The sequence below is a fragment of the Pelodiscus sinensis genome, chromosome 22, assembly GCF_049634645.1.
Source record: "Pelodiscus sinensis isolate JC-2024 chromosome 22, ASM4963464v1, whole genome shotgun sequence".
Classification (NCBI taxonomy): Eukaryota; Metazoa; Chordata; order Testudines; family Trionychidae; genus Pelodiscus; species Pelodiscus sinensis.
In genome coordinates this window covers 429,991-456,645 of record NC_134732.1, presented here as the reverse complement: position 1 = coordinate 456,645, position 26,655 = coordinate 429,991, and the positions used below count along the sequence as shown (strand labels likewise).

Genomic DNA, 26,655 nt, shown 5'->3' with positions numbered 1-26,655 from the left:
AACTAATTCGATTTAGGGCTTTAATTTGAAATCCCATTTCACTGCCACATGTAGACGCGGGCAGTTACTTCGGGCTAGTCAATTTCTAAAATGGTGACCAGCCGGGAACATGCTAATGAAGCGTGTGGTATTTAAATCCCGCGCTTCATTTGCAATTTTGGTCGCCCTCATTAGCCTCCCTAGATCGAACTTAGAGAGAAGAGACCAAACCACAAGCTCCAGGAGGGTGTGGGTGTGCTGCTCGATGGAGGTGAGGAGCTGGTAACAGAAGGCAGAGCTGTTCCGTGCCTCCTTTGCTTCAGTCATCTCACAAGAAATAACATGACCAGACGACTTGTGATGGTACCATACACAAAAAAGGGGAAGAAATGCAGATCGGGATAAGTAAAGACCTTCAGACCAATCTGAATGGATTCAAATCAGCAGGGATAGATGCTGCTATTTATCTGAGGATATTGAAGGAATTATCTGCAGATTTCTTGGCAATAATATTTACATGGATGATAGACCAAGGAGCAATGGTTGAGGAGCAATGAAGAGCAATAGTTTCAAGTTGGAAACAGGGAGGTCTAAGTTGGCTATTAGGGAAAACTATTTCCCTAGGAGAGTGGTGAAGCACTGGAATGGATTAGGTGGAATCTCCATCCCTAGAGGTTTTTAAGTCCTGGCTTGACAAAGCCCTGGCTGGGATGATTTAGTTGGGGTTAGTCCTTCGTTTAGCAAGGGGTTGGACTCAATGACCTCCTGAGGTCTCTTCCAACCCTAGAATTCTGTGATTCTAGGAGAGGTCCTGGAAGGTTAGAGAAGGGCTAACATAGAACCTACCTTCAAATAGGAGACAAAGAAGGAGCCGGAGAACTATAGACTGGTCAACCTGACTTTGACACCTGAGAAGCTAAAAGAGCAATGTATAAATCATTCCATTTGCAAATATCTGGAGGATGAAGGGTAGCATCCGGCATGGATTTACCAAGCTCAACCCCTGCCAAACCAGCTTAATTTCCTTCTTTGACAGGGTAATGGGAAAAGTAGTGGATATAATTTACCTGAACTTCAGGCAGGCTTTGGACACAGTCCCACATGCCATTCTGAATAATAAGCAGGAGAAATGTGGGCTCAACAGAACTACCATTGAGCAGGTACATAACTGGTTAAACAGCTGCAAACAAAAAGTAACTCTTAATGGACTGATGTTGGATCAGAAGATGGTCTCAAGTGGAGTTCTAGGGATCTCTTCTGGCTCTGATATCGTTCAACATTGGATAATAAAAGATTAGGGTTGACAGAGACCCCAGAAGACCTAATTTCTGTTTTGTTGAACTTGGAGAGCAGCAGAAGTGAATGGTTCTTGCCTTAGCCTATTGCACCATCTAGTGATTTTCTGGGCGTATTTTCCCCTGAACCCAACAGATGGCACCAAAATACCTGATTCATCCCAATACACAACGAGTACAAAAAGTTATAGTATTGCCATGGTTCCAACATGCTAGCTACTAGCCATGTGGCTATTTGGCTGGTTGTTAGCTTGAACAATGTGGCTATTTGGCTAGCTGAGTGTGGCTAGTTCACTATAGACCTGGTTGGACCCCAGAAGGGAAGAGAAGGGAAGTGACATATTTATCTTCAGGATCTACATTAATCACAACACTCTAACTAGGTAGCCCAGGTTGCTCTGGATTTGTTGGGCATTCTCCATCTGCCCATGCCAGTTGGTCGTTAGCCATCTCACTGGCTTAGTGTTTGGTAGAAATGGACATTTCCATTTTTGTAGGATTAAGTCTGCCAGACTTATCCGCTACACTTCTTTTAGCGGGGACAACAAGCGTGTGGCCAAGGGGGATCCAGTGTATACTTAGATTTCCAGAAAGCCTTTGACAAGGTCCCTCACCAAAGGCTCTTACGTAAAGTAAATTGTCATGGGATAAGAGGGAAGGTTCTTTCATGGATTGAGAACAGGAAACAAAGGGTAAGAATAAATGGTCAGTTTTTCAGGTGGAGAGCAGTAACTAGTGGGGTCCCTCAAGGGTCTGTGCTGGGACAAGTCCTATTCAACTTATTTATAAATGGTCTAGCGAAAGGGGTAAACGGTGAGGTGGCAAAATTTGCAGATGACACCAAACTGCTCAAGATAGTTAAGACTGAAGCAGACTCCGAAGAGTTTCAAAAAGATCTCACAAAACTAAGTGATTGGGCAACAAAATGGCAAATGAAATGTAATGTTGACAAATGTAAAGTAATGCACACTGGATAAAATAATCCCAACTAGACATACACTATGCTGAGGACTAATTTAGCTACAGCTAGTCAAGAGAGAGATCTTAGAGTCACTATGGATAGTTCTCTGAAAACATCCACTCGGTGTGCAGGGGCAGTCAGAAAAGCAAACAGAATGTTGGGAATAATTTACAAAGGGATAGAAAATAAGACAGAAAATATCTTAATGATCCTATATAAAACCATGATCTTGAATACTGTGTGCAGATGTGGTCACCTCATCTCAGAAAAGATCTATTGGCATTGGAAAAGGTTCAGAAAGGGCAACAAAAATGCTGAGGGGTTTAGAATGGGTCCCATATGAGGAGAGATTAAAAAGACTGGGACTTTTCAGCTTAGAAAAGTGGCGACTAAGGGGGGATATGATAGAGGTCTATAAAATCATGAGTGGTATGGCAAAAGTGAATACGGAAAAGTTATTTATGTATTCTCACAATATAAGAACTAGGGATCACCAAATGAAATTAATAACAGCAAGTTTAAAACAAACAAAAGGAGGTTTTTCTTCACTCAGTGCACAGTCAACCTGTGGAACTCCTTGCCGGAGGACATGGTGAAGACTAGTATTTTAACAGGGTTAAAAAAAAGAGCTGGATAGATTCATGGAGGTTAGGTCCATCAATGGCTATTAGCCAGGCTGGGTGACATGGGAAGGATCACATGAGGATTACCTGTTGTTTTCCTGCCCTTTGGGGCATCTGGTATTGGCCACTGTCAGCAGGGAGGATACTGGGCTGGATGGCCCATTGTTAGGGTGGCCTGGTGTCTGCTATTGAACCAGACAGCCCAGTATTTGCACCTTCCGTCCGGTTAAAAAAAAATCAGAAAATACTGGACATGTAAAATGTCCAGTATTTTCTGTTTTTCCCGGCTCAGGCATCCAACAGAAGGGTGGGTAGGGCTTGGGCTGGCTGGGGAGGATGGAGCAGGCTGGGAATTAAAGGGGCCACGACTATATTTCGGCACAGGTCAGTCCCTTTTTTTGTTGCTTTTACTGGGTTGTTGGTTTTTTTTTAGCTGGGCTTTTTTTTTCTCTTCCTTTTGCTCAACAGAATTTTTTTCCTGTTTTTTTTTTGGGGGGGGGGGGGTTAAACCATCTGGCAACCCTAACCATTGGTCTGACCCAGTATGGCCGTTCTTATGTTCTTAAGTTGTAGTGATGATGCTGAACATTGAAACCTTGCCAGAGCTACTCTGTACTAGGTGTTACCGCCCTGTTCCTACTCTCTAGTGCTGTCAGCAAGCCAGGCCAGAGAGCATGAGATGAGAAGAGTCAGGCTCTTGTGAGCTGCAGCTGAACATGGGACACCTTTGTGATTTCTGGGGGCAGGGACAGGTGAGAGATTCCCGGGAGAGTGAGCAGCAAATCAAGGGCAATGGCCTTACAAAGCAGTTTAATAAACCAGACTGGCAAAGGGGGTTCCATGGGAAGAAAGTCTAAGGGAAAAGGAGGAAAGATAGGACAAAAGTTGAAAGAGGCCAATAGTTCCCCATTAGGAGTTCTTTAACACCTGATAATCCAAGAGGACGCTACACAAAGTGGAACAATGGCTAAATCTCTAAGGAGGATAATAGAAATACAAGACAGGACTATGTAGCACTTTAAAGACTAACAAGATGGTTTATTAGATGATGAGCTTTTGTGGGCCAGACCCACTTCCTCAGATCAAATAGTGGAAGAAAATTGTCACAACCTTATATACCAAAGGATACAATTTAAAAAAAAAAAAGTGAACACATCATCTTGAGGTTAGGTGGTTGTCTATACAGGCAGTCCCCGGGTTACGTACAAGATAGGGACTGTAGGTTTGTTCTTAAGTTGAATCTGTATGTAAGTCGGAACTGGCGTCCAGATTCAGACACTGCTGAAACTGACCACCAGTTCTGACTTACATACAGAATCAACTTAAGAACCCCAGGCGTCCCCAAGTCAGCTGCTGCTGAAATTGATCAGCAGCTGATTCCAGGAAGCCCGGGGCAGAGCAACTCTGCCTGGGGCTTCCTGTAGTCAGCGCTGGTCAGTTTCAGCAGAAGCTGACTTGGGGACGCCTGGGGCAGAGCAGCTGGGGTGCTACTGGACCAACCCAGCAGCACCCCATCTGCTCTGCCCCAGACGTCCTGATTCAGCCGCTGCTGAAACTGACCAGCAGCGGCTGAATCAGGACCTGGGGCAGAGCAGCTGGGGTGCTGCCGGGTTGGTCCAGTAGTGCCCACGTGCACTGCAGGACCAATCGGCAGTGCCCCAGCTGCTCTGCCCCAGAGTCCAAAACAAAAGCCTGGTCTGCTGGGGGGGGGGGAGCACACTAGCTGCGCCCCCCCCCCAGCAGACCAGGGACACGGGGAGCAGAGCCGCAGCGGCAGCGGGGTGCCGCGCCTCTGAGGCTTTGCTCTGGCAAAGCCTCAGAGGTGCGGGACTCCCTGCGGCTGCGGCTTCAGTCAGGGTGCCTGTGGTCTGCTGGGGACCGTCCCCAGCAGACCACAGGCACCCGGACTGAAGCCGCAGCCGCGGGGGGTCCCGCACCTCTGAGGCTTTGCCAGAGCAAAGCCTCAGAGGCGCGGGGAACCGTCGCTGCTGCCGCTCCAGTCTGGATGCCTGTGGTCTGCTGGGGACCGTCCCCAGCAGACCACAGGCACCCGGACTGAAGCCGCAGCCGCGGGGGGGTCCCGCGCCTCTGAGGCTTTGCCAGAGCAAAGCCTCAGAGGCGCGGGGAACCGCCGCTGCTGCCGCTTTGACTGAAGCTCTGGCAAAGCCTCAGAAGCGCAGGAACCCGCCCGCTGCTGCCGCTTGGGTCCCGGTGCCTGTGGTCTGCTGGGGACCGTCCCCAGCAGACCACAGGCACCGGGACCCAAGTGGCAGCAGCAGCGGTTCCCGCGCTTCCGAGGCTTTGCTCTGGCAAAGCCTCAGAAGCGCGGGAACCCGCCCGGTGCCCCTGGTCTGCTGGAGACGGTCTCCAGCAGACCAGGGGCACCGGAGCAGCTTACGAACGGGGCTTTCTCGCCCCGACTTCCGGGGCGAGAAAGCTCCGTTCGTAAGTGCGGATCCGACGTAAGTCGGATCTGCGTAAGTCGGGGACTGCCTGTAGATATTATCAATAAACTACAGCCTATACTGGAACAGGATACTAAACTCCAAGAGACTCTGGGAGACAGACCCATAGTCTCCTATAGACAACCACCTAACCTCAAGATGATTCTTACCAACAACCACAGGACATATCACACTAATACCAACACAAGTACCTTCCCTTGCAACAAACCCCGTTGCCAGCTTTGTCCACATATATGTGTTCACTTTTTTTTAATTGTATCCTTTGGTATATATGGTTGTGACAATTTTCTTCCACTATTTGATCTGAGGAAGTGGGTCTGGCCCACGAAAGCTCATCACCTAATAAACCATCTTGTTAGTCTTTAAAGTGCTACATAGTCCTGTATTTAGTTTCAGCGACACCAGACTAACACGGCTACATTTCTATCACGATAATAGAAATAGGCATTCAAGAGGCCCAGACAGCCTCCGTGGGCCTCTGAGCAAGATATAATCAAAGAAACAAAATCAGAGGTCCACCTGTGTCTGGGCCTTCTCTCACTGTGACAGTCTGAGGCCTTGTTCTTTGGCTAGGCAGAAGGGGCAGTCCTAAGCTGGGAAGTGTCCGGTCACATTGAAATAAGGCAATATTAGACTGTTAAGGAGGCAACCCAATCTAACACCTCCAGATAAAGGACAGATCCCTGAATGTTTAAAGAAATCTTTGTTTGATAGCTCTGTCCGGCAAGAACTCACTTCTTGTTAGTTGTGGTTACTAAACCCTCATTTCTTTATTGGTTTGTCATTATGACCTCACTTTTCCTTGTTAAACTATATGGTCCCTTTCTGGCTCTTTGTTTCTGTCTGCTGTAGAATTAACTTTGCTAAGTGTAAAATCATTAAGGTGGCGGGATATAATTGGTCAAGAATTATGTTACAATGTGTTAGGATTGCAGAGTAAAATGACTGGTTAAGGCAGTGGTTCTCAAACTTTCCGGAGCCCTTTACATGCGTAAAAATTTATGTGGAGCCCCAGCGGTCCACTGATTGTATGTGTTGTACCTATCCAAGTTTCCAGTTTGTCAACCTCGCGGAGCTGGGGCTCCGTGGAGCACAGTTTGAGAAACACTGGGTTAAAGTATAGCGAAGTAGAATTCAAGTTTTACTATCTAAACTGAGGTCACACTGGAAGTAGGGAAAGAAAATTGGGATCATTATTTGTTGGGAATTAACCATCTGCACTTCGGACGACTGGTCTTTTGCTCTCTGTTGTTGTGTCCAGAACCAGAGTGAGAGTGAAGGGAAGCCCACTAACAACTAGGAGCAAGAAGAAGATGAAGACAAGTGCAGGTCTTCTCCTTAGTGCCAAAAATTAAAATTTACTATTTTAAAATTCTGCATATTATATTTGTTAAAATGACACTACATGATCATGCTAGTTTCAATTCTTTTGGTACTTTATTTCAAACCTCCCCCCCCCCCCCCCCCCCACACACACAGCCTGTCCCCAATTACTAAAGGGTTAACAAACTGTGTAGTGATTAAGGAGTTAAGCCTTAGGCCATGGGAGAGCCCTGAGGCTGGAGCCCTCACTGTGGGGTGCTCACAGTAACATCTAATTATCCCATTAACCACAACATCCCTCTGTTACATCAAGGAAGGTCTTGGAGTCTCATTAGGTTCCATAGAGTAGAGCAGCCAGCTCCAGCTCCCGTCCGCGTTGACCGAGGATGGGGTGCTTATTCCTGCTTAGTGTCACTGTTGGCCTCCCTGTCCCCGCTCTGCTAGGGGCAGCCGAGACAAGCGGGGCAGGTCTGAGTGAGCTGCAGGAAGCTGATCCCAGGAGAGAGGATTGGCAGCAGGCCCTGGGCTCGGGAAGCAGCGTGAGGCTAGGCAGGGACGCTGTCCCTGCTGGGCGGAAGGCACATTGCCCAGTGTGGCAGCCACCGAGTACCCTGTGATTAGGGACCAGTGGGGGCAGTGGTGAGAGCCCCAAGAGGCCCAGAACCTCTTTTCACAGAGCGAGGAGCCCCGTCTCGCAATATGATTAATGAGACCTCACTATGGGCAGGCTGGGCTGGGAACCCTCCTAGTGGGACAGTGGGTGCACTCTCACCTCTGACTGCCCCAGGATCACTGGTTGATTTCCTGTGCCTGTTCGCACTCTTGGAAACTGCCACTGCCCAAAGACAGGCTCCAGGACCTTTGCCCTGACCCAGTTTGGCTCGTCACAGGTTCTGTTCCCAGACCAAATTCATGTCCCACACAGGCCACCTTTATGGATGCTTCCCTTTGAGCCAGATGCTGGTCGCCAGTGGGTGTCCATGTGGAAGTTAATCCCAAATACTTACTGAGGGGACCTGACACTATTTCCCCTCTCATATGCCCATTCCACAGCTTTCTGCCACCTGTTGTGGTGGCTCCATTTCATTCCAGGCATCACGTTCTAGTTTGGGAGAAAACCTCTGGGGTCCTTAAGCACAACAGACTGCCAACAAGGTCACTCCTAAAGGTGCATTAGCAGCACAGACTGCAGCCTAACTCCTATGTCTCCATCAAAGCTGGCTTGGTCCAGGCCTCAGGTCAGAGCTCATAGAATCATAGGACTGGAGGGGACCTCGAGAGGTCATCGAGTCCAGCCCCCCGCCCTCAAGGCAGGACCAAGCTCCGTCTACACCATCCCTGACAGATGTCTATCTAACCTGTTCTTAAATATCTCCAGAGAGGGAGATTCCACCACCTCTCTTGGCAATTTATTCCAATATTTGACCACCCTGACAGTTAGGAATTTTTTCCTACTGTCCAATCTAAACCTCCCCTGCTGCACTTTAAGCCCATTACTCCTTGTCCTGTCCTCAGAAACCAAGAGGAACAAATTTTCTCCTTCCTCCTTGTGACACCCTTTTAGATATTTGAAAACCGCTATCATGTCCCCCCTTAATCTTCTTTTTTCCAAACTAAACAAGCCCAGTTCATGAAGCCTGGCTTCATAGGTCATGGTCTCTAGACCTTTAATCATTCTTGTCACTCTTCTCTGTACCCTTTCCAATTTCTCCACATCTTTCTTGAAATGTGGTTCCCAGAACTGGACACAGTACTCCAGCTGAGGCCTAACTAGTGCAGAGTAGAGCGGCAGAATGACTTCACGAGTTTTGCTTACAACACACCTGAGCAGGCAGTTCCCACGGTTACAAGCAGACAGCTGCTAGACCAGTGCTTAGGAGAGATGTTGGTGGCCGCTGGGGTCTGGGCAACATTGCTTTGCTGCCTGTCATGCTAACGCAGGAACTTCTGGTCCCTTGGCAATGCAAATTTGTCCAGCATTATTGGCCAGCGATATGCACAGGTGTGAGACACTAGTGCCCTTTCACACACCGCTCCGTGCTTGCGAGGGAAAGGGGAAGACCATGCACACTAGCAAACAGCACCCTGGGTGAAGGCTGAATTCAGGGTTTAAACATGCTTGTTCTCAGTTACCGAGAGGAGGGGCTGAACTCAGCTGGTTACTCGTTCCTCACTCAGACAGAATGCCCATTGGCTTGGGGTCCAGAAAACAAGCATGGCTAGTTCTGCGGGGGTAGAGGAAAGGCTGCAGTTTGCAACCAGCTTCTTTGGTTCTGCTTCTTGATTTGCAAACATTAGGTTAAAAACCTTGATTTTGCCCTTTGCTCTGTTTGCTTTTTCCCTCTCACTGTTTGGTTTAGTTAATCAGTCTTCAAACATAAACAGGCTTGGGGAGCAGCAAGAGGACCCTGGAGCCAGCCTGGCCTGGCATGGTTAAACCCTTCTCTTTTCTTTTGTAGGGCAGTAAAAGAGCCTCTGTGGGGCTGGAGGTGACGGGTCATTGTCAGTGGCTGAAACGCATGGGGGTAGCCATGAGTTCAGGGTGGCTGAGGGCTGCATTAGGCTTCCAAAAGAGGTTGCTGTGGGAGCTGATGCAAACATAAGCCTTGTTGCAATCTCTGTCCCTGGAGGAGGAACTGGGCAGTTCAGCTGTTTGTGGATTGCAGTGACCTGTCAAGCCGAATCCAATCCAAGCATAGAAACGACCCCCTGGACAACGTCTCTCTCTGGCTTCTACATCACCCCGGGAGAGAAGGCTTCTTCTGTGGGGAGTCCTTTGTTCACTGGAGGAGGAAAGTCTCACAGCAGAACATCAGGATGGGGCATTAAGGGGTCTGGGATCTGTGCCTGGCTCTGCCACAGACTCACTCTGTGACCTGAGGCAAATCCCTTCACTACAGCCCAGTTCCCCCAGCTGAAAAGTGCACACAGCCTGCTTCCCTGCATACAGAGCCACAGACCTTCTTCGCTGCTAGGCTTTTGCTTGGGACCCAGGGCCAGACAAAGCCAGTAGGCTCCTGGCCTCACTCCTGGGTCCAGACAAACGCTAGGGCTCCTGGGGCCAGTGCCAAGATGCTGAGTGGCTGAATGGCAGCGCTGCAGGCGTGTCTGATGGCACCTACATTGGAGGAGCAGAGGAGCCTTCTGTCCCAGGGGCATCCAGGGCTCAGATGGAAGGTGCCAGGACCACATTGTCCTGAGCAGCTTTCGCTCAGCATGTGCCAAGGGCTGGTCTGCCACAGGGCCCTGCAGTGTCTCCGTCTAGTCACGAGTGGCCAGTGGGTCAAATCATCCAAGTGCCCCCAGCGATGTGACCCTGAGGATTACAAGGGGGGGAGCTGGCATGGGGCAGCAGCAGGGGTCTGCCTGCCTGCACTCACCGGGGAAGCGGAGCAACCAGACCCCAGCTTGCTCCACTCGGCTCACTTTGCTTCCTGCCGTGGCGAAGCGGAGCAACCTGGCTGGGAGATGGGGGCAGGGTGGGGCAGGCTACTGGGTCACTCCACTCCCTGCAGCTCCCCCAGGTAGTACCCAGGCTGCCTTGGGCCCCGCAGACCGGTCATGATAGGGGGACTGTCCTGCCCATAGGACGGGTGGGGAAGCTTCTGTGGGGGCCTCCTAGATCGCGAGACCCAGGGCAACCCCCCCCCCCCCCCCCGCGTCCTCTGGGGACTGCTGCTAACGGCCTGTAAATGCTGCTGGTTGCTACTAACCCAGTTCCTGCTCTGCCAGGGATGTTCTGTTTGCACCAAGCACTGCGGATAGGTCAAGCACCTGCAGGCCAGTTCTGTGGTGCCTCCCGCATGACCCAGGGGGCTCTGCCCCCCCAGCCTGCGCGCTCTGATTGATGGGCTGTGTGGGCTGCGCTCAGACATAGACTCTAGGATCCCAGGGTGGGCAGAGACCTCAGGAGTCAGCGAGTCCAGCCCCCTGCCCACAGCAGGACCAATCCCAACTAACTCAAGGGGCCCACCCACAGCCAGTCACCTCTTACTGTGGCCGGGGCTGGAGTTCACATTTTGCAGCATCTGTATTGCAGGGCTGAGTCTGTCCATCCCGAAGCTGAGGAGCACAAGCGACCGGAGGGCCATGCCGTTCCCAGGGTTCCTCTTCCTTCTCTTGCTTGCTGTTCTGCCCAGGACCAGAGGGAGTCCAACTTGGAGCCAAGCCAGGGAGATCCAAGTGCAGGAGAACTTCGACCCGGAACAGGTACCAGCAGGCCGGTGCTCCCGGAACCTCTCAGGAGCGTGTCAGTAGAGTGACGTGTGTTTGTCTCCAAAAACGCCAACGTTTTCAGTCACCCTCTCTCGCCCCCTTCCAACAAGAGCTGGGCCAGAGCCGGGAGGGTCTTGCTCTGACCCCCTCACTAGGGGCTGGCGTGAGCACACCGGACATTGCCTCTCACTGCAGCCCTCTGCTAGGAAGGGCTGACGCATGTGCAGAGGGGAAGTGAATGAGCGAGTCTGGGTGGGTTATCAGGCGGGGATAATGCACTTCCCCGTGCTGGGTGCCCACGCACGTGGCTGTGCCACTGGGGCTGCAGGGCTTGTCCCACACAAGGAACAACTTGCTCTGTGGGCAGAGCTGTTGCACAACCTGCCAGGTTCTGGAGCCAAAAGACTCCCTGGCAGATGCCTTTTAAGTGGCCTTTAATAGCTGACACTTCTCATGTCCATCCCGAGCAGGAATCAGGCTGCTTACCGGCTCTCGGGGTGCATCTCCAGCGCCAAGCATGCAGCTGTGCCAGGGCAGAGCCACCTTGCAGAGTTCCCATTGGCATAACAGAGCCACCTCCCCACGCAGCAGATGCTCTGTTGGCAGGGCTGGTGCAGAGCCCCCTGGGCATGGGGCCAACAAGCAGCACTAGGGAAAGGAGCGGAGCTAGGTGGTGTTGCCTCCCTGCTTCCCATGGGGGTAGATCCAGGCACCAGCTGCCCCCCGACTGCCCCTGGGGTGTGCCCCACAGTTGGGAGCTCTAATCTAGGCTTTGCATTGTGCATTAACTATGTTGTCTCTTCCGCCTTCCTCAGCCGTGGCACAAGCTCTTGGCCGGAGACATGGCTATAGGGCTGGTGCAGTGAGGCATGTGCAGCTAAGTGAAAATACTGGTCTGCAGCCCAGCGGGGAAGGAAGAGCAGCTCACCCTGCTGCCCCACGAGCATCAGGGCAGTGGGTCTGACCTGAAGTTGGGAGGGCAAAAGAAGGCGCATTAGCCAGATGTTTCTGGCTGACTGACAGGGAAATAGTTAAGGATGGTCACGTTAAAGTGCAGGTATTAGGGCTCAGAACTCATGCCCCTGGCGGATTGACCCTCTCAACACTGCCAGCGACCAGGCTGGCTGAAGACGGGCAGCTGAAGCCTGGTTCATGCTTCCAAAGCTTGCTGGGCCCTGCCCGTGAAAAGCCTGCAACCTCGCAGACTGACTTGGCGCCTGAGCTGGCCAGTGGTGCCCACGGGATCAGGCTTGTCAAGATTTTGCAAAGAGATTTGCCACTCTGCAGAAAACCCTGAAATCCCCAAAGCTCGGCCGAGGCGGAATGGGCGCAGGGTGGCAGTCACAGGCTGGGCTTTGCTTTCCCCCAGATATATGGGAAATGGTACGACATCGCCATTGGCACAACGTGCACCTGGATGAAGCAGTACAAGGACAAGTTCAACATGGGCACGCTGGTGTTGGGCCCCGGGCTGAGCAGCAATCAGATCAGCACCACTAGCACCAGGCTCAGGTAGGCTCCCAGGAACAGCCCCCCCCCCCCCCCCCCACTCTGCCTGACTTTCCCAGCTGCTGCCCTCTGCTGGTCCCACTGGACAGGCCTGAAAGTCCAGTCCCTTGTGAATCTGTAAACAGAGTCAGGGGCTGTGTTTACTGCCCACTTGCTGCAATGCTGGGTATGTGGCTCCCTGATCCTGAAATACAACTATGTGCAGAAGGGGAATCTCTAGACCCGCGAACCCTTTGAGCTTGGCGGATGAGAGTGGAGAGTCTGGGCACAGCAGAAAGGAGCTAAAGGAGAAATTAACTCTGAATCCCAGGGATCTCTTGGTTGGAATCCAGCTGGAAGAAGGGAAGGGATTTCAATGGCTATAGAAAAACTCAGACCCCACCACAGGCTTGGTAGGGCCTTGAACAGAGTCAGGAGTTGTTGCAGCCCTGTTATCTACTCCAGCTGAGGCTTGATTCCTGTTGTGACTCATGCTGCTGTTCCTGGAGATGTCTGGGCCTTTGGACTTGGCAGCATGAAAAGCTGTTTAAATAGGCTGCTCCCTGCTTCCTGCACCACCACAGCCTTAACAGGCTGTAGAATATGAAAGAAGGAAAACCCGCTTGGTGCCTTCGCACTGGACTAGTCCTGACTTGGACCTTGCCTGCTCCCTCCTTCCTGTGGAGGGCTCAGGTGCACCAGACTCAGTGGGGCAGGAAGGGGGGAGTTGGAATCTCTTGTGGCGGAGGCAGGACCAATGGGTCCATAGGCCAGGGCACCTTTCATGCATCACTTGGCCATGACTAAAGAACTCTGGCCTGAGACTGGAGTGGGACTAGCCACTGCTGAAGTTACTAGCTGTTTTCTCTCCCTGCTCAGGCAAGGTGTCTGCACGCAAGTTATTGGCGAGTATGAAAAAACCAGCATACTTGGGAAATACACCTACCATAACCCCGGTAAGCGTGGGGAGGACACCTTGGGAAACGCACCTACCGTAGCCCCGGTAAGGGTGGGGAGGACACCTTGGAAAACGCACCTACCGTAGCCCCGGTAAGCGTGGGGAGGACACCTTGGAAAACGCACCTACCGTAGCCCCGGTAAGGGTGGGGAGGACACCTTGGAAAACGCACCTACCATAACCCCGGTAAGCGTGGGGAGGACACCTTGGGAAACGCACCTACCATAGCCCCGGTAAGCGTGGGGAGGACACCTTGGGAAACGCACCTACCGTAGCCCCGGTAAGCGTGGGGAGGACACCTTGGGAAACGCACCTACCGTAGCCCCGGTAAGCGTGGGGAGGACACCTTGGGAAACGCACCTACCGTAGCCCCGGTAAGCGTGGGGAAGACACCTTGGAAAACGCACCTACCGTAGCCCCGGTAAGCGTGGGGCGGACACCTTGGGAAACGCACCTACCGTAGCCCCGGTAAGCGTGGGGAGGACACCTTGGGAAACGCACCTACCGTAGCCCCGGTAAGCGTGGGGAGGACACCTTGGGAAACGCACCTACCGTAGCCCCGGTAAGCGTGGGGAGGACACCTTGGGAAACGCACCTACCGTAGCCCCGGTAAGCGTGGGGAGGACACCTTGGGAAACGCACCTACCGTAGCCCCGGTAAGCGTGGGGAGGACACCTTGGGAAACGCACCTACCGTAGCCCCGGTAAGCGTGGGGAAGACACCTTGGAAAACGCACCTACCGTAGCCCCGGTAAGCGTGGGGAGGACACCTTGGGAAACGCACCTACCGTAGCCCCGGTAAGCGTGGGGAGGACACCTTGGGAAACGCACCTACCGTAGCCCCGGTAAGCGTGGGGAGGACACCTTGGGAAACGCACCTACCGTAGCCCCGGTAAGCGTGGGGAGGACACCTTGGGAAACGCACCTACCGTAGCCCCGGTAAGCGTGGGGAGGACACCTTGGGAAACGCACCTACCGTAGCCCCGGTAAGCGTGGGGAGGACACCTTGGGAAACGCACCTACCGTAGCCCCGGTAAGGGTGGGGAGGACACCTTGGGAAACGCACCTACCGTAGCCCCGGTAAGGGTGGGGAGGACACCTTGGGAAACGCACCTACCGTAGCCCCGGTAAGCGTGGGGAGGACACCTTGGGAAACGCACCTACCGTAGCCCCGGTAAGCGTGGGGAGGACACCTTGGGAAACGCACCTACCGTAGCCCCGGTAAGGGTGGGGAGGACACCTTGGGAAACGCACCTACCGTAGCCCCGGTAAGGGTGGGGAGGACACCTTGGGAAACGCACCTACCGTAGCCCCGGTAAGGGTGGGGAGGACACCTTGGGAAACGCACCTACCGTAGCCCCGGTAAGCGTGGGGAGGACACCTTGGGAAACGCACCTACCGTAGCCCCGGTAAGCGTGGGGAGGACACCTTGGGAAAGGCACCTACCGTAGCCCCGGTAAGCGTGGGGAGGACACCTTGGGAAAGGCACCTACCGTAGCCCCGGTAAGCGTGGGGAGGACACCTTGGGAAAGGCACCTACCGTAGCCCCGGTAAGCGTGGGGAGGACACCTTGGGAAAGGCACCTACCGTAGCCCCGGTAAGCGTGGGGAGGACACCTTGGGAAACGCACCTACCGTAGCCCCGGTAAGCGTGGGGAGGACACCTTGGGAAACGCACCTACCGTAGCCCCGGTAAGCGTGGGGAGGACACCTTGGGAAAGGCACCTACCGTAGCCCCGGTAAGCGTGGGGAGGACACCTTGGGAAAGGCACCTACCGTAGCCCCGGTAAGGGTGGGGAGGACACCTTGGGAAACGCACCTACCGTAGCCCCGGTAAGCGTGGGGAGGACACCTTGGGAAACGCACCTACCGTAGCCCCGGTAAGCGTGGGGAGGACACCTTGGGAAACGCACCTACCGTAGCCCCGGTAAGCGTGGGGAGGACACCTTGGGAAACGCACCTACCGTAGCCCCGGTAAGCGTGGGGAGGACACCTTGGGAAACGCACCTACCGTAGCCCCGGTAAGCGTGGGGAGGACACCTTGGGAAACGCACCTACCGTAGCCCCGGTAAGCGTGGGGAGGACACCTTGGGAAAGGCACCTACCGTAGCCCCGGTAAGCGTGGGGAGGACACCTTGGGAAACGCACCTACCGTAGCCCCGGTAAGCGTGGGGAGGACACCTTGGGAAACGCACCTACCGTAGCCCCGGTAAGCGTGGGGAGGACACCTTGGGAAACGCACCTACCGTAGCCCCGGTAAGCGTGGGGCGGACACCTTGGGAAACGCACCTACCGTAGCCCCGGTAAGCGTGGGGCGGACACCTTGGGAAACGCACCTACCGTAGCCCCGGTAAGCGTGGGGCGGACACCTTGGGAAACGCACCTACCGTAGCCCCGGTAAGCGTGGGGCGGACACCTTGGGAAACGCACCTACCGTAGCCCCGGTAAGCGTGGGGAGGACACCTTGGGAAACGCACCTACCGTAGCCCCGGTAAGCGTGGGGAGGACACCTTGGGAAACGCACCTACCGTAGCCCCGGTAAGCGTGGGGAGGACACCTTGGGAAACGCACCTACCGTAGCCCCGGTAAGCGTGGGGCGGACACCTTGGGAAACGCACCTACCGTAGCCCCGGTAAGCGTGGGGCGGACACCTTGGGAAACGCACCTACCGTAGCCCCGGTAAGCGTGGGGCGGACACCTTGGGAAACGCACCTACCGTAGCCCCGGTAAGCGTGGGGCGGACACCTTGGGAAACGCACCTACCGTAGCCCCGGTAAGCGTGGGGCGGACACCTTGGGAAACGCACCTACCGTAGCCCCGGTAAGCGTGGGGAGGACACCTTGGGAAACGCACCTACCGTAGGCCCGGTAAGCGTGGGGAGGACACTCCACTTCTCTCCTAGAGCTGTGTGTACTTAGGTGCGAAGTGTATATTCAAAGAGAAGGGGCAGCCGCCCCTAGGAGTAATGGGCTGGAGTGAAGAGAAGGCAAATACTTCCCAGGTAGCTGGTTGCAAAGTATAACATGGAACCACAATAGAGACGGCGGAGCAGCCCCCCATCGGGAGTGGTGGAAGCTCCAGGCCTCATGCCCCTGACACCTAGGCTTTGGGATAAAAGCCAATAGTGCAGGACTAAGCAGTCCCAGATCTTCCTCCTCTCGTTCGAGGGACCAGCCAGCAGTGGCAATGAGAAGAGGCCTGTCAGTTTCTTGCTCGTGAGTTGTCTGTCTACGGCCCATGGATGCAGGGGAGGTATTCGGGTAGCAAATGAGAGGAATGCAGCAGTGAAATCAGGCGCTGTGCAGGGTAGCCATGGGGCCCTGCACGATGGTACATTCCAAGATGTAGCTTAAGATGTGGCTACCTAAACTCCCAGGAACTAGCCCAGGCTGGGGCCCTGGCTCAGCTGCCTCTCTTCATCCGGCCCATTTGCAAAGGCCAGATGAAGCCGTATTCATTGCAGACATTCACAGACAGCTGTGTCTTTCCATTTCTGCAGGCTGGAATGTGACCATCAACTCCTATGTGGTGCACACCAACTACAAGGAATATGCCATCATTCTAATGCAGAAGAAAAGTAGCTTGGGCCTGACAATTACAGCCAAACTCTACGGTACATGTCTGACTGGGGCATCAGACAGGCATTAGCAATGAGCTCAGACCTTGGCAGTCACCAGGGGATCTCAGTGGGGCTGGGGCTCCCCCCTGTTCCAAAGGGGGAGTCTGGCCCACTGGTGAGGCCACCAACTGTCCAATCGCACTACTTGGGGTGGCTTTGGCAGTGCCAGCTCAGGACAGGCTGGGGCCGGGCTGGCAGGACTGAGGGGTTGTACAAACACAGGCTCTTCCAAGCACTTGACCTCCGCAGGGGCCAAAGCTCTGACCTGAATGAAGCTGGTTCCACACCTGAGCTGCCGGGGGTGGGGGCTGCCCCGACCTTGCTTTAGCTAGAGGAGCTTTGGGGGAAGGAAGTGTGTGGGGGGCGGATTCTGGCCCCTCTCCCAACCTGTGCCCCCTTCTCACACCTGCTGACATTTGGGTTCTCTCCAGGCAGAAGCCCAGAGCTGCGAGAAGGCCTCATTGTGGATTTCAGACAGTTTGCTCGAGAGATGGGGATTCCTGAGGACGCCATTTTCATCATGATTAATAAGGGTAATTGGGGTGCTACTGCAGGGACACCTTCTCTCCCTGGCCGCAGGCATCTCCGTGGCCTGTCTGTCCTGTGACTTGTGCCGCAGGCCATAGCGGGGAGGGAGAAAGCAGCATGGCTGGTGGGAAGAGCAGAGCCAATAGCTGGAGGTTGGAAGGGAGGCAGGAGACTGGAGGCAGGGAGAAAGTTCTCTGGCAGTAGCAGAGAGCAGCTGTCTGGAGAAATGGCAATGGGACCATCTCTGAATGGATCAGACCCCCAGGCCTGGGCTCTCCTGAGCCCCACGGGCCTGCAGACCCCCAAGAACAGTCATGAGATGGGCACGGGATAGTTAGATAGCTCCAGGCTATATAGTGCATTCCCAAGCAGCCTTGTACCTCACTAGCTTGTCACCATTCACAGCCCTAATGTGGCACCAGCACCCTCGCTTGGCCTTGGGTCATTGCCCCACACACGCTGCCCAGCTCCTGAGTGCTCTGGGAGGGCGATAGCTCCTCCCACTCATGCTCCCTACCGGTGAGGCTGCCCAAACCCAAACACCCTTGCCCCATCCACTGTCCTGCCCCTTTGCTGAGGCCCTGCCCTGTTCACTCCCTCCCCCTCCCTTTCCCCAGGGAGGTAGGGGGTTGGGATGTGAGAGGGGGTGTGGACTCTGGTTCAGGGTGTGGGAAGGGCTCCCGTCAGGGGCAGGGGGTGGGGTGCAGGAGACATTGTGGGCCTTGGGCTGGGGTGGGGACAAGGAGTTCAGGGTGTGGGAGGGCTCCCATCAGGGGCAGGGAGTTGGGGTGCAGGAGGCAGTATGGGCCCTGAGAGGAAGTTTGGGTGCAGCAGAGGGCTCAGGGCTGGGGTGTGGGATGTGGTGCAAGCTCCAGCTGATCAGAGCTTACCTCAGGCAGCCTCTGGAAGATGGGACATGTCCCTGCCGCTTGTTGGCTCAGGGGCAGCCAGGGGGCTCTACACCCAGCCCCTGCCTGCAGGCACCCTCCCCACAGCACTCCCCGGCTGAGGCTCCTGGCCTATGGGAGCTATGGAGTCAGCACTCCAGCTTGCAGAGATACCAGGTTGTCCCTGCACCAGGAGCTGGCCATGCTGGCTACTTCTAGGAGCTGCATGGAGCCAGGGCAGGCAGAGAGCCCACCTGAGCCCCACTGCCTGTTAAAATCACCTGGATTGCTTGCAGTCCCAGCCAGGAGATTGCAGCTGATTCTGGGCGACTCCAGCCAATGTTCCCTCTGATCTTTTCTATCCATGTGCAGAATAATTTTTTATGCAAACCAAGACACGTGCAGATGTGAACCACTAGTAGAAACACAACCTAGCCGTGGGTGTTTTGCTAATCAGCTGGGCAGCACTAGAATCTCTCCTGATTGGCTGCACAAGTGCCCAGGGACCACTGCTCACAGCCAGTCCAGGAGCGATGGGGTCAGTTCCCGCTGCTGAGCCAGCCAGAATTCCCGCAGGAACTCTTGTGCTAGTTGAGGTGCCCGGTGAATGACAGCTGCATCCCTCCACCTCTCACCTGTTTGGTGCCGTGCCCAGCAGTGCATTGAGGAGGAGAGGGGCACAGAGTGTACCAGCGTGCTGGCTGGCTGAGTGCACAGTGAGGGGAGGGCTGTAAGCAGCTGCTGTGGGGGATGAAAGGCTGCTGAGGGTCCAGAGACCAGGCACTTGCCTCAGCCAGGGAGCTGGGAAGGTGAGACCATGACCAAGCAGGGGAATGAATTCAAAGACCCAAGACCTGGAGCCTGGGAGCAGGCAGAGGAACCTTGTGTTGTGTTGTGAGGGCTTTGGTGCAGATTTTGAGCGCTGTTTGCAGTTTATTTCATATGAATAAACCCAGCTCTCAAGGAGGGTTCCACCTGGAAGACGTTTGATGTAAACACTCCAGCAGGGAAAACGGAGGCAGACTGTCCCTAGTGTCATCCTCAAGGGGCTGTGTGGACTGTGGCATCAGAAGGGCTGACCGCCTAGGAGTCACAGTCCCTCTGATGGTGAGCTCCGTGAGGATACGGAGGTAACTGCTTGGCCCTGCCCGGCATGGGGGAGGCCTTGGTCAGAGGGCTAGGTGCTGCTCTGGGCCAGATTGGCGGGAGGCCAGAGAAGAGGAACAAAACTGATGAAAGGTTTGGAAAGCCTGAACTGTGAGGAAAGGTCCAGAAATCTGGGTCTGCTTAGCCTCAAGGAAAGACGACGGGGGGGGATCTGATATGGGCTTCAGCCCTGTGATGGACTGATGCCAAGATCTGTGTCCAGGAAGGCAGGACAGGAAGTATTGGGGCAACATGCAGCACTAGGACTGGGGAGGGCGGAAGGTGCTGCCCCCCCCTGGTGTCTGAAGGGGTAAGGACATCGGGGTGAGCTAGTGCCACTTACTCTGGCCTCTCGAGGTCCCTGCCAGCCCCACACCGCTCTGTCCCATTAGCAGAGCTGCTCTTGCTGTACAACTCTGTCTCAGGTGAAGTGTGGGTGAGTAGAGGCCAGGAAAAGAGCATGAGAAATCCCAGCCATGCAGAGCAGGTCTCGGCTGCTCTGTCCACGTGTGCCCTGGAGACAGGGCTGTGTTGACACCTATACAGCATGGTCCCTGAGAGCCTCACCAGCCTGTTCCCTACCAATGTCTGACCAGTGCCTGGGGCTGCCTTCCCGGTTTGGCTGGTTGGGAGGTGCCAAAGGCCCATTCCTCCTGCCCTGGCTCCACCCGCCTGCGCCCTTTCCAATTCCATGTACCTCAGCCTCAGCCTGGCCCCGAGGCGGGATTCCCAGGCTTCACTCTGACAGGAGGGAGCATGGGGCCTCCCAGAAGCCAGCTGTGTTTGTCCCCATAGATGCGCCAGGCTCTGACACAGGCAGACTGGGCAGGGTTGGGCAGGCCCATTGGATCTGCTCTCTCCAACAACAACTTCCTCTCCTAGCTCCCTTTGTGCTGACGCTCTCCTGTCCCCTGTGCAGGTGAATGTGTTCCCAGTGAGGCCCAAGTGGAAGCCCAGGTGAGTTTCTGGCACTCGACCCTTCAAGCTGAATGCCCTGGGTCTCTGGCGCAGGGCACTAGTGCGAGAGGCATCCCCCAGAGCATGTAGCCAGGTTAGCCAGCACCTGCTGCTCAGGTAGGCTGGGGAGATGGTCCTTGGAAGGGATGAAATGGGTGCGGGGCAAGCTGCCCAGCCGAGGCAAGTTCCCATCGCGATGCTGCTTTGTTGCATTTGAGGTCCCGTTAACGTTCCATGTTTGGTGCAAGTAGCCAGTTCCGGAGCTGGGAGTCGCCTCCTCCCGTTTGCCCCGTGGGTTCAGAGGGGCCCCCTTCAAGGACACGATTTGTCCTTTCCAGCCCTTGGGGCTGAGCTCTCAGAGGGGATAGTTGAAGGGCTGCTGGCACCAGGTTGTGTCAGCTGCAGTGGAGGTTATTTGTGAGACACTTACTCACTAATAAGTAGTCTGAGACACCAAACTAATGGCTTGCAGGGGCTAGCAGCTGGCCAGGAACTTTTAGGTGACAAATAGGTGAAAACCCCCATGTCCCATTGCCTGTCCCAGAGCCTGGCTGGTGACAAATTGGAGGAGGACCTAACCTACTTTTTCACACAACACATATGTAGCCAGTGGAACTCCCTGCTACCAGATATCATAGAGGCCAAGAGCAGAGCCAAACTTCAGTGACTGGCACTGGCCATGGGCCTGCCATTTGCCTGTGGAGTCCCTGAATTCGCTGCCATATTAAGGGAGACATTGGGATTTGTGGCTCACAGCTGTTCCTAATGGGTGCTCTTTCTTCTGTGAGCAGAGGGCTCGAAGAGCTGTCCTGCCTGAGGAGGAGGGCTCTGCTGCCGGCCCGCTGCCAACGTTCATCAGCAGAAAGGAAGGTCTGTATTAAGCTGGGCTCCCAGTGGGGTGAGATGAAGTTATCGCATTCGGGGGGGGGGGGGTGAGGAGCTGGAGTACTTGGATGGGGACTCACCTTCTCCTGGGCCCTGGAAAAGGGCTGGCTGTGCACAGACCTCAGTGGGAGCAGAAACAGAGTAAATTCATGTTGGAAACTTCAACTTTCCCTTGCCAGAGCTTTTCTAGGCAGCCAGATGCTATTGCTTTAAGGCCTGTGGCCTCAGGACCTTCTAGGGCCACTGGCAACTTCACTGGGACCCGTGAGAGTCTTCGGCGGGACTCCACTCCACAGGCTGCAAACCTGGGCAGAAAGCAGCACATGGAAAGGGGAGATGGAGGTTTGGGGCGAGGCTCTGTCCCCGGAGAGATGGGGATGGGGACAGGGACGCTACGTGGTGTAGTTCTGTGACTCACTCAGGTCTCCCACTTGATGTGCTCAGATTTCTGCCTGCTGAATAAAGAAGTGGGCCCCTGCATGGGGATGAACATTCGGTTCTTCTACAACTCCTCTTCTATGGCCTGTGAGAGCTTCCACTATGGTGGCTGCCTTGGGAACGGGAACAACTTCCCTTCTGAGAAGGCATGTCTGCAAACCTGCCGAACCGAGGGTAAGGGGCAGCCCTTGCAGACAGTCACGTGGACATTAGTCTCTGACAAGTGCAGGAGGGGCAGCTTCTGACATCTCTGTCCCGTGTGGCCCCAGCCTCCTGCTCCTCACACCTGGTTGAATGAGGAGGGATGCCATGGAAGGGCGGGGATGGGGTTGGGATAGGGAGGGATACAAAGAGGAGTATGATGGGTGGGAAGTGAGGATGTGGTGTGGGGGAGTAGGGATGGGGAGAGATGACATGAGGGAAAGGGGGGGAGGTGGGAGGGGAGGGGTCACATGAGGGGAAGGGAGTGCAGGGAGATCGGAACGGGGAGGGGGTGACGTGGGGAAGGAGGGTGCAGAGGGATCAGAACGGGGAAGGGTGATGTGGGGAAGAGGGGGAGTTGGGAAGGGAGGGGTGACATGAGGGGAAGGGGTCATAGTTGGGAGGGGAGGGGTGACGTGTGGGGAAGGGAGGTACAGGCGGACTGGAACAGGGAGGGGTGACGTGGGGAAGGGGATGTGTGTAGGAGGGGAAGGGGATGGGAGGTGGGAGGGGAAGGAGATGCAGGGCGATCAGAAGGGGGAGGGATGACGTGTGGGGAAGGGAGGTACAGGCGGACTGGAACGGGGAGGGGTGATGTGGGAAAGAGGAGGTGTGTGGAAGGGGAAGGGGATGGGAGGTGGGAGGGGAACGGGATGCAGGAGGATCGGAACGGGGAGGGGTGACGTGGGAAAGGGGACGTGTGTAGGAGGGGAAGGGGACGGGAGGTGGGAGAGGAAGGGGATGCAGGGGGATCGGAACGGGGAGGGGTGACGGGAGGAGGTGGGGGCGGATATTCCACAGCCAGGATAGTGGTGGTGACTGGAGCCTCCGGGGTTCCTTTTGGCCTGGGGGGTCTGGTGCAAAGGCAGACCCTGAGCCACTGCAGGGCCCCCTCTCCTCGGCCCCGGCCGCGCTGGCAAGCAGGGGCTGTTGCATCCTTCCCCTTGCCCTGCTCGCTCTGTAGCTGGGCTCCAGGTTCTCAGCTCCCTGCCTCTTGTCTCCCTCCCCAGCGGCCTGCAGGCTGCCCATCGTGGCAGGGCCCTGCCAGCAGCCAGTGATGCTCTGGGCCTTCGATGCGAGCCAGGGCAAGTGCACCACCTTCCATTACGGCGGCTGCCAGGGCAACGGGAACAAGTTCTACTCGGAGAAGGAGTGCAGGGAGTACTGCGGGGTCCCGGCAGACGGTACGCCCCTCCCGCCCCTCCCTCGCCCCCACCAGCAGACGCTCCGCCCTCCGCTCCCAGAGCCTCTTGCCAGCAGCACAAACTCTCTTTCAATCCCCTGCTTCGCCCCTCCCACCTTGCTGTGCCCCAGCCCTGCCCCCACCCTTTCCCCAGGCTTCCCCTTGCACCCTCACCTCCCTGCCAGGGAACAAGGATGGGAAGGGGGGAGCTGGCTGCCGGGGAGTGCTACCCACCCTCATTCCCCTTCCTGTCCTGTGGCTGCACACAGGCCCCCTGGGGTCAATGTTCTCACCTGGAACCTCCTTTTCTTCCCTCAGTCTCCTCTGGTGTCTGGCTTTGCGTGTGTCACGGAGTGCGGGGGCGTCACCCCGTCCTCAGTCACACGTTATTTGTTGACAGGGACAGACACAGTGTAGCACAGACATGTTACAGGGACCAGGAGCATTCAGTACAATCCATCTTGGGGATAAGGGGGCCCAGAACCAGGCCCCCCAAGCCAGCTAGACTCTTCCCTAAACCAGGCAAAAACTAACTCACACCCCTGGTCCCAGCCTGTAGGCAGCCCTGCCTCATCCTTCCGGCCCACGCTGTTATCTGCTATCATCTGGTCCTCAGGCCCTGAGAGACTGACATACTTCCCCAGTGAGTCGCGCCCAGCCTTTCCCTCCTCATCCACATAGCGTTACAGTGCCCAGAGAAACTGAGGCATGCACACGCACGCGCACACACACACAAGGGCTACGTCTAGACTGGCACGATTTTCCGCAAATGCTTTTAACTGAAAAGCTTTTCGGTTAAAAGAATTTTCGGAAAAGAGCGTCTAGATTGGCACGGGACTTTTTGCACAAAACAAATCTGAGCTGTGTACACTGGCCCGAACGGGAGCAGAATAGTATTTCCGCAAGAAGCACTGATTTCTTACATGAGATCGTCAGTGCTTTTGCGGAAATTCAAGCGGCCAGTGTAGACAGCTGGCAAGTTTTTCCAGAAAAGCAGCTGCCAGTCTAGACACAGCCACGGAGTTACGACTGGACAGTAGGATCACATGCAGCATAACAAAGCAAACAGAGTGAATACAGTCTCCACTACACCACATCCTGCCCCTCCGCTGGGTGAGCAGAGTGAGCCATTGCAAACCAGAACAAGCCCTGGCTTTGCACTAACGTGCAGTGGCCGGGAAGTGGGCATCAGGCCTGCGGGCAAAGGGGCAGCTGTTCCGGAGCCAGCGACTCAAAGGGGCCTAGTCCTGGCTGCTGCTGCAGTGACAGTGGTGGTGGCTGGAGCGCCGGGCCCTTGAAATCGCTGCTGGTGTGAGGCGAAGTGCAAAGCGCTCCCAGTGGCACTGAGGGCTGTCTGTGACTCAGCATGGTGCTGAAGGCTGCCGGCCCTTGGCCCCGTCCCGTCCAGGAGTGCAGAGCTGTGCCCTCTACCTTGCCCAGGGGCTGGCAGAGGCTATTGCACCCGTGGTGGGCACCCACGCCCTGTGATGAAAGCGAGAGCCATGCCTAGTAGTTAATGCAGGAGCTGGTAGCCAGGAATTGGTGCCCAGGCTCAGAGCCAGCGGACAGGGTCAGACGTCAGGCTGGGGTCACTGGAGTGGACTGGGAATGAACAAGGGCTATCAAAGCCAGGAGCGCGAGCTTTGAGATGCCGCTGTTGCTGCTGTGCTTAAGCGCGGCCTGTTGGCTTTTCTCACTTGCTGCAGACCAGCTGTGCTTGTTCGGTTGCCCAGAGGCTGCTCTGTGGCAGGCCCTGCTTCCTGCCATGCAGCACTTTTCACCAGTTCTTTAGGTCCTTGCAGAATGGGCTGCTCCTTTCAGTAGGCAGGGAAACTGAGGCATGCCACACAGACAGGCTAATTCAAAGTTGGTGCCTACAGTTAGGTAGCTAAACCCTTATCTAAGGCTGGGGGCTCCTAAGGCAGCAGCACGCATTTCAGAGGCCCCAAGTCCCTGCAGCTCACACCAGAAAATCGGGCTGGCTCTCCTGACAGTGGTCCTGGTGTATGGCTCTAACTGCAGGCACCTGCATTCGAAGATGTCTATGTGACTTCTTCAAGGTCACGGGAGTCAGTGGCAGAAACAGAACTTAGGTCTCCTTTTGGCCACTTCCCTACTCTAGCCAGTAGGTGCTACTCCCCTCCGAAGCGGTCGTGAATGCATTACTAGCTCTGCTCCATGATGCGCTTAGCTCTGAACTGCTGTTGGCACATAGGGCTTCATTGAACCACTTGGCTTCTGCCTCCCAGCTCTGCCAGGTGCACGCTGGCACTCCCTGCTGAGCGCCAAGGCAGAGGACTGGTGCTGGGATGAGCTACCACTCGAGCGGTGTGGGTAAGGGTGTAAGGCAGCCATGTCTGTGATGGAGGGGCAGGTCTTGCAGCTCACCTGTTCCCCACTACATCCACCCAGGGCCTTGTGAAGCTGTAGCTACTGGCCAGCAGCTGAGCTATTGCTCTGGACTTTCACATGCAGAGCAGCTGCCTACCAGCTATCGCCACCTTTCTGCAGGAGAGGCCCCGTCATGCTGGCCTTGAGTGCAGAGCATTGGGCCTGGTAGGGAATGTGACATTGGCTCAGGAGGATGTCGGTCCTTTGGTGACAACAGATCCGTTAACCCCCCCCCACACACACACACACATGAGGAGACATTCCAAGGGGACTGTGATTGCAGCTGGGGGCAGGCTAATCTCAGTAGGCAGCAGCTGGGCCCCTGCTGCCTGGCCTGGGTGGGCAGCGATGTGCTTTCCAGCACAGCTAGACACACACTAGCTCTGCTTGAAAATGGCAGGGAGCTGGGGCAGCTTGGGCTCACCACCAGCGTTTGTCACCAGGACTCCAGGCAGTCTTGTAGCCAGCCGAGCTGCTGCCTGTGCAGCTATTTAGCATGCTGGCTTGAGCCGAGCTCGGGGGCTGTTACCTGTGCTGGAAAGTGTGAGCCCAGGCCCGGTGACCCTGCTGACTGTCAGGAGGTCATGCTGATCCAGATGAAAGGAAGGGTTTCCTAATTCGACATCTGTACTGACTGAACAGTTCTGGTGTTTGTGGGACAACCAGCAGCGGGATGCCTGGCCAGCTGTCACTGGGCACAATGCCAAGGCCTCTGGCTGCCCGGTGCTGCCTGGGAAAAAGCACAGCTCTGTAGAGGTATGCCTTCTCTCTTTTCTTACAGGAGAAGAGGAGTTTCTGGGGTTGAACAACTGAAGGGAACACAGGGAGGGGCAGCTGGAATCGCAGAATAAGCCCCAAGAGCAGCTCCTGGGAGGAGAATGTTGGGAATCAAGTTTGTGCTGATTGTGTGTAGATTGGGCTCCATGCACAGGAAATGTCTCTAAAAGGAACAGTAATAAATGAGCAGTGTACATGCTTCCCCTCTTGGTCCTCCCCCCTCGCCCATCACCAGGGTGCACAAGTGTTGGCCATAATCAGCTGTGGGAGGCAGCCCTGAGAGCCACGCTCCCCCACTTTGACTCAATTCAGCCATCACTTTTGAGTCTCTTTCCACC

General features: G+C 55.3%; 1 protein-coding gene across 1 annotated transcript; it reads left to right on the top strand.

Annotated features, from left to right (window-relative positions):
• The first annotated feature begins 10,638 nt into the window (after positions 1–10,638).
• Positions 10,639–26,516, top strand: AMBP (alpha-1-microglobulin/bikunin precursor). The gene is made up of 10 exons (XM_075905281.1): positions 10,639–10,855; positions 12,231–12,373; positions 13,229–13,305; positions 16,805–16,918; positions 17,356–17,457; positions 20,405–20,442; positions 21,234–21,312; positions 21,772–21,939; positions 22,977–23,150; positions 26,322–26,516. Exons 1-10 carry the CDS (start codon positions 10,736–10,738, stop codon positions 26,351–26,353), a joined length of 1,047 nt encoding a protein of 348 aa, XP_075761396.1. The 5' UTR covers positions 10,639–10,735; the 3' UTR covers positions 26,354–26,516.
• Positions 26,517–26,655: the final 139 nt, after the last annotated feature.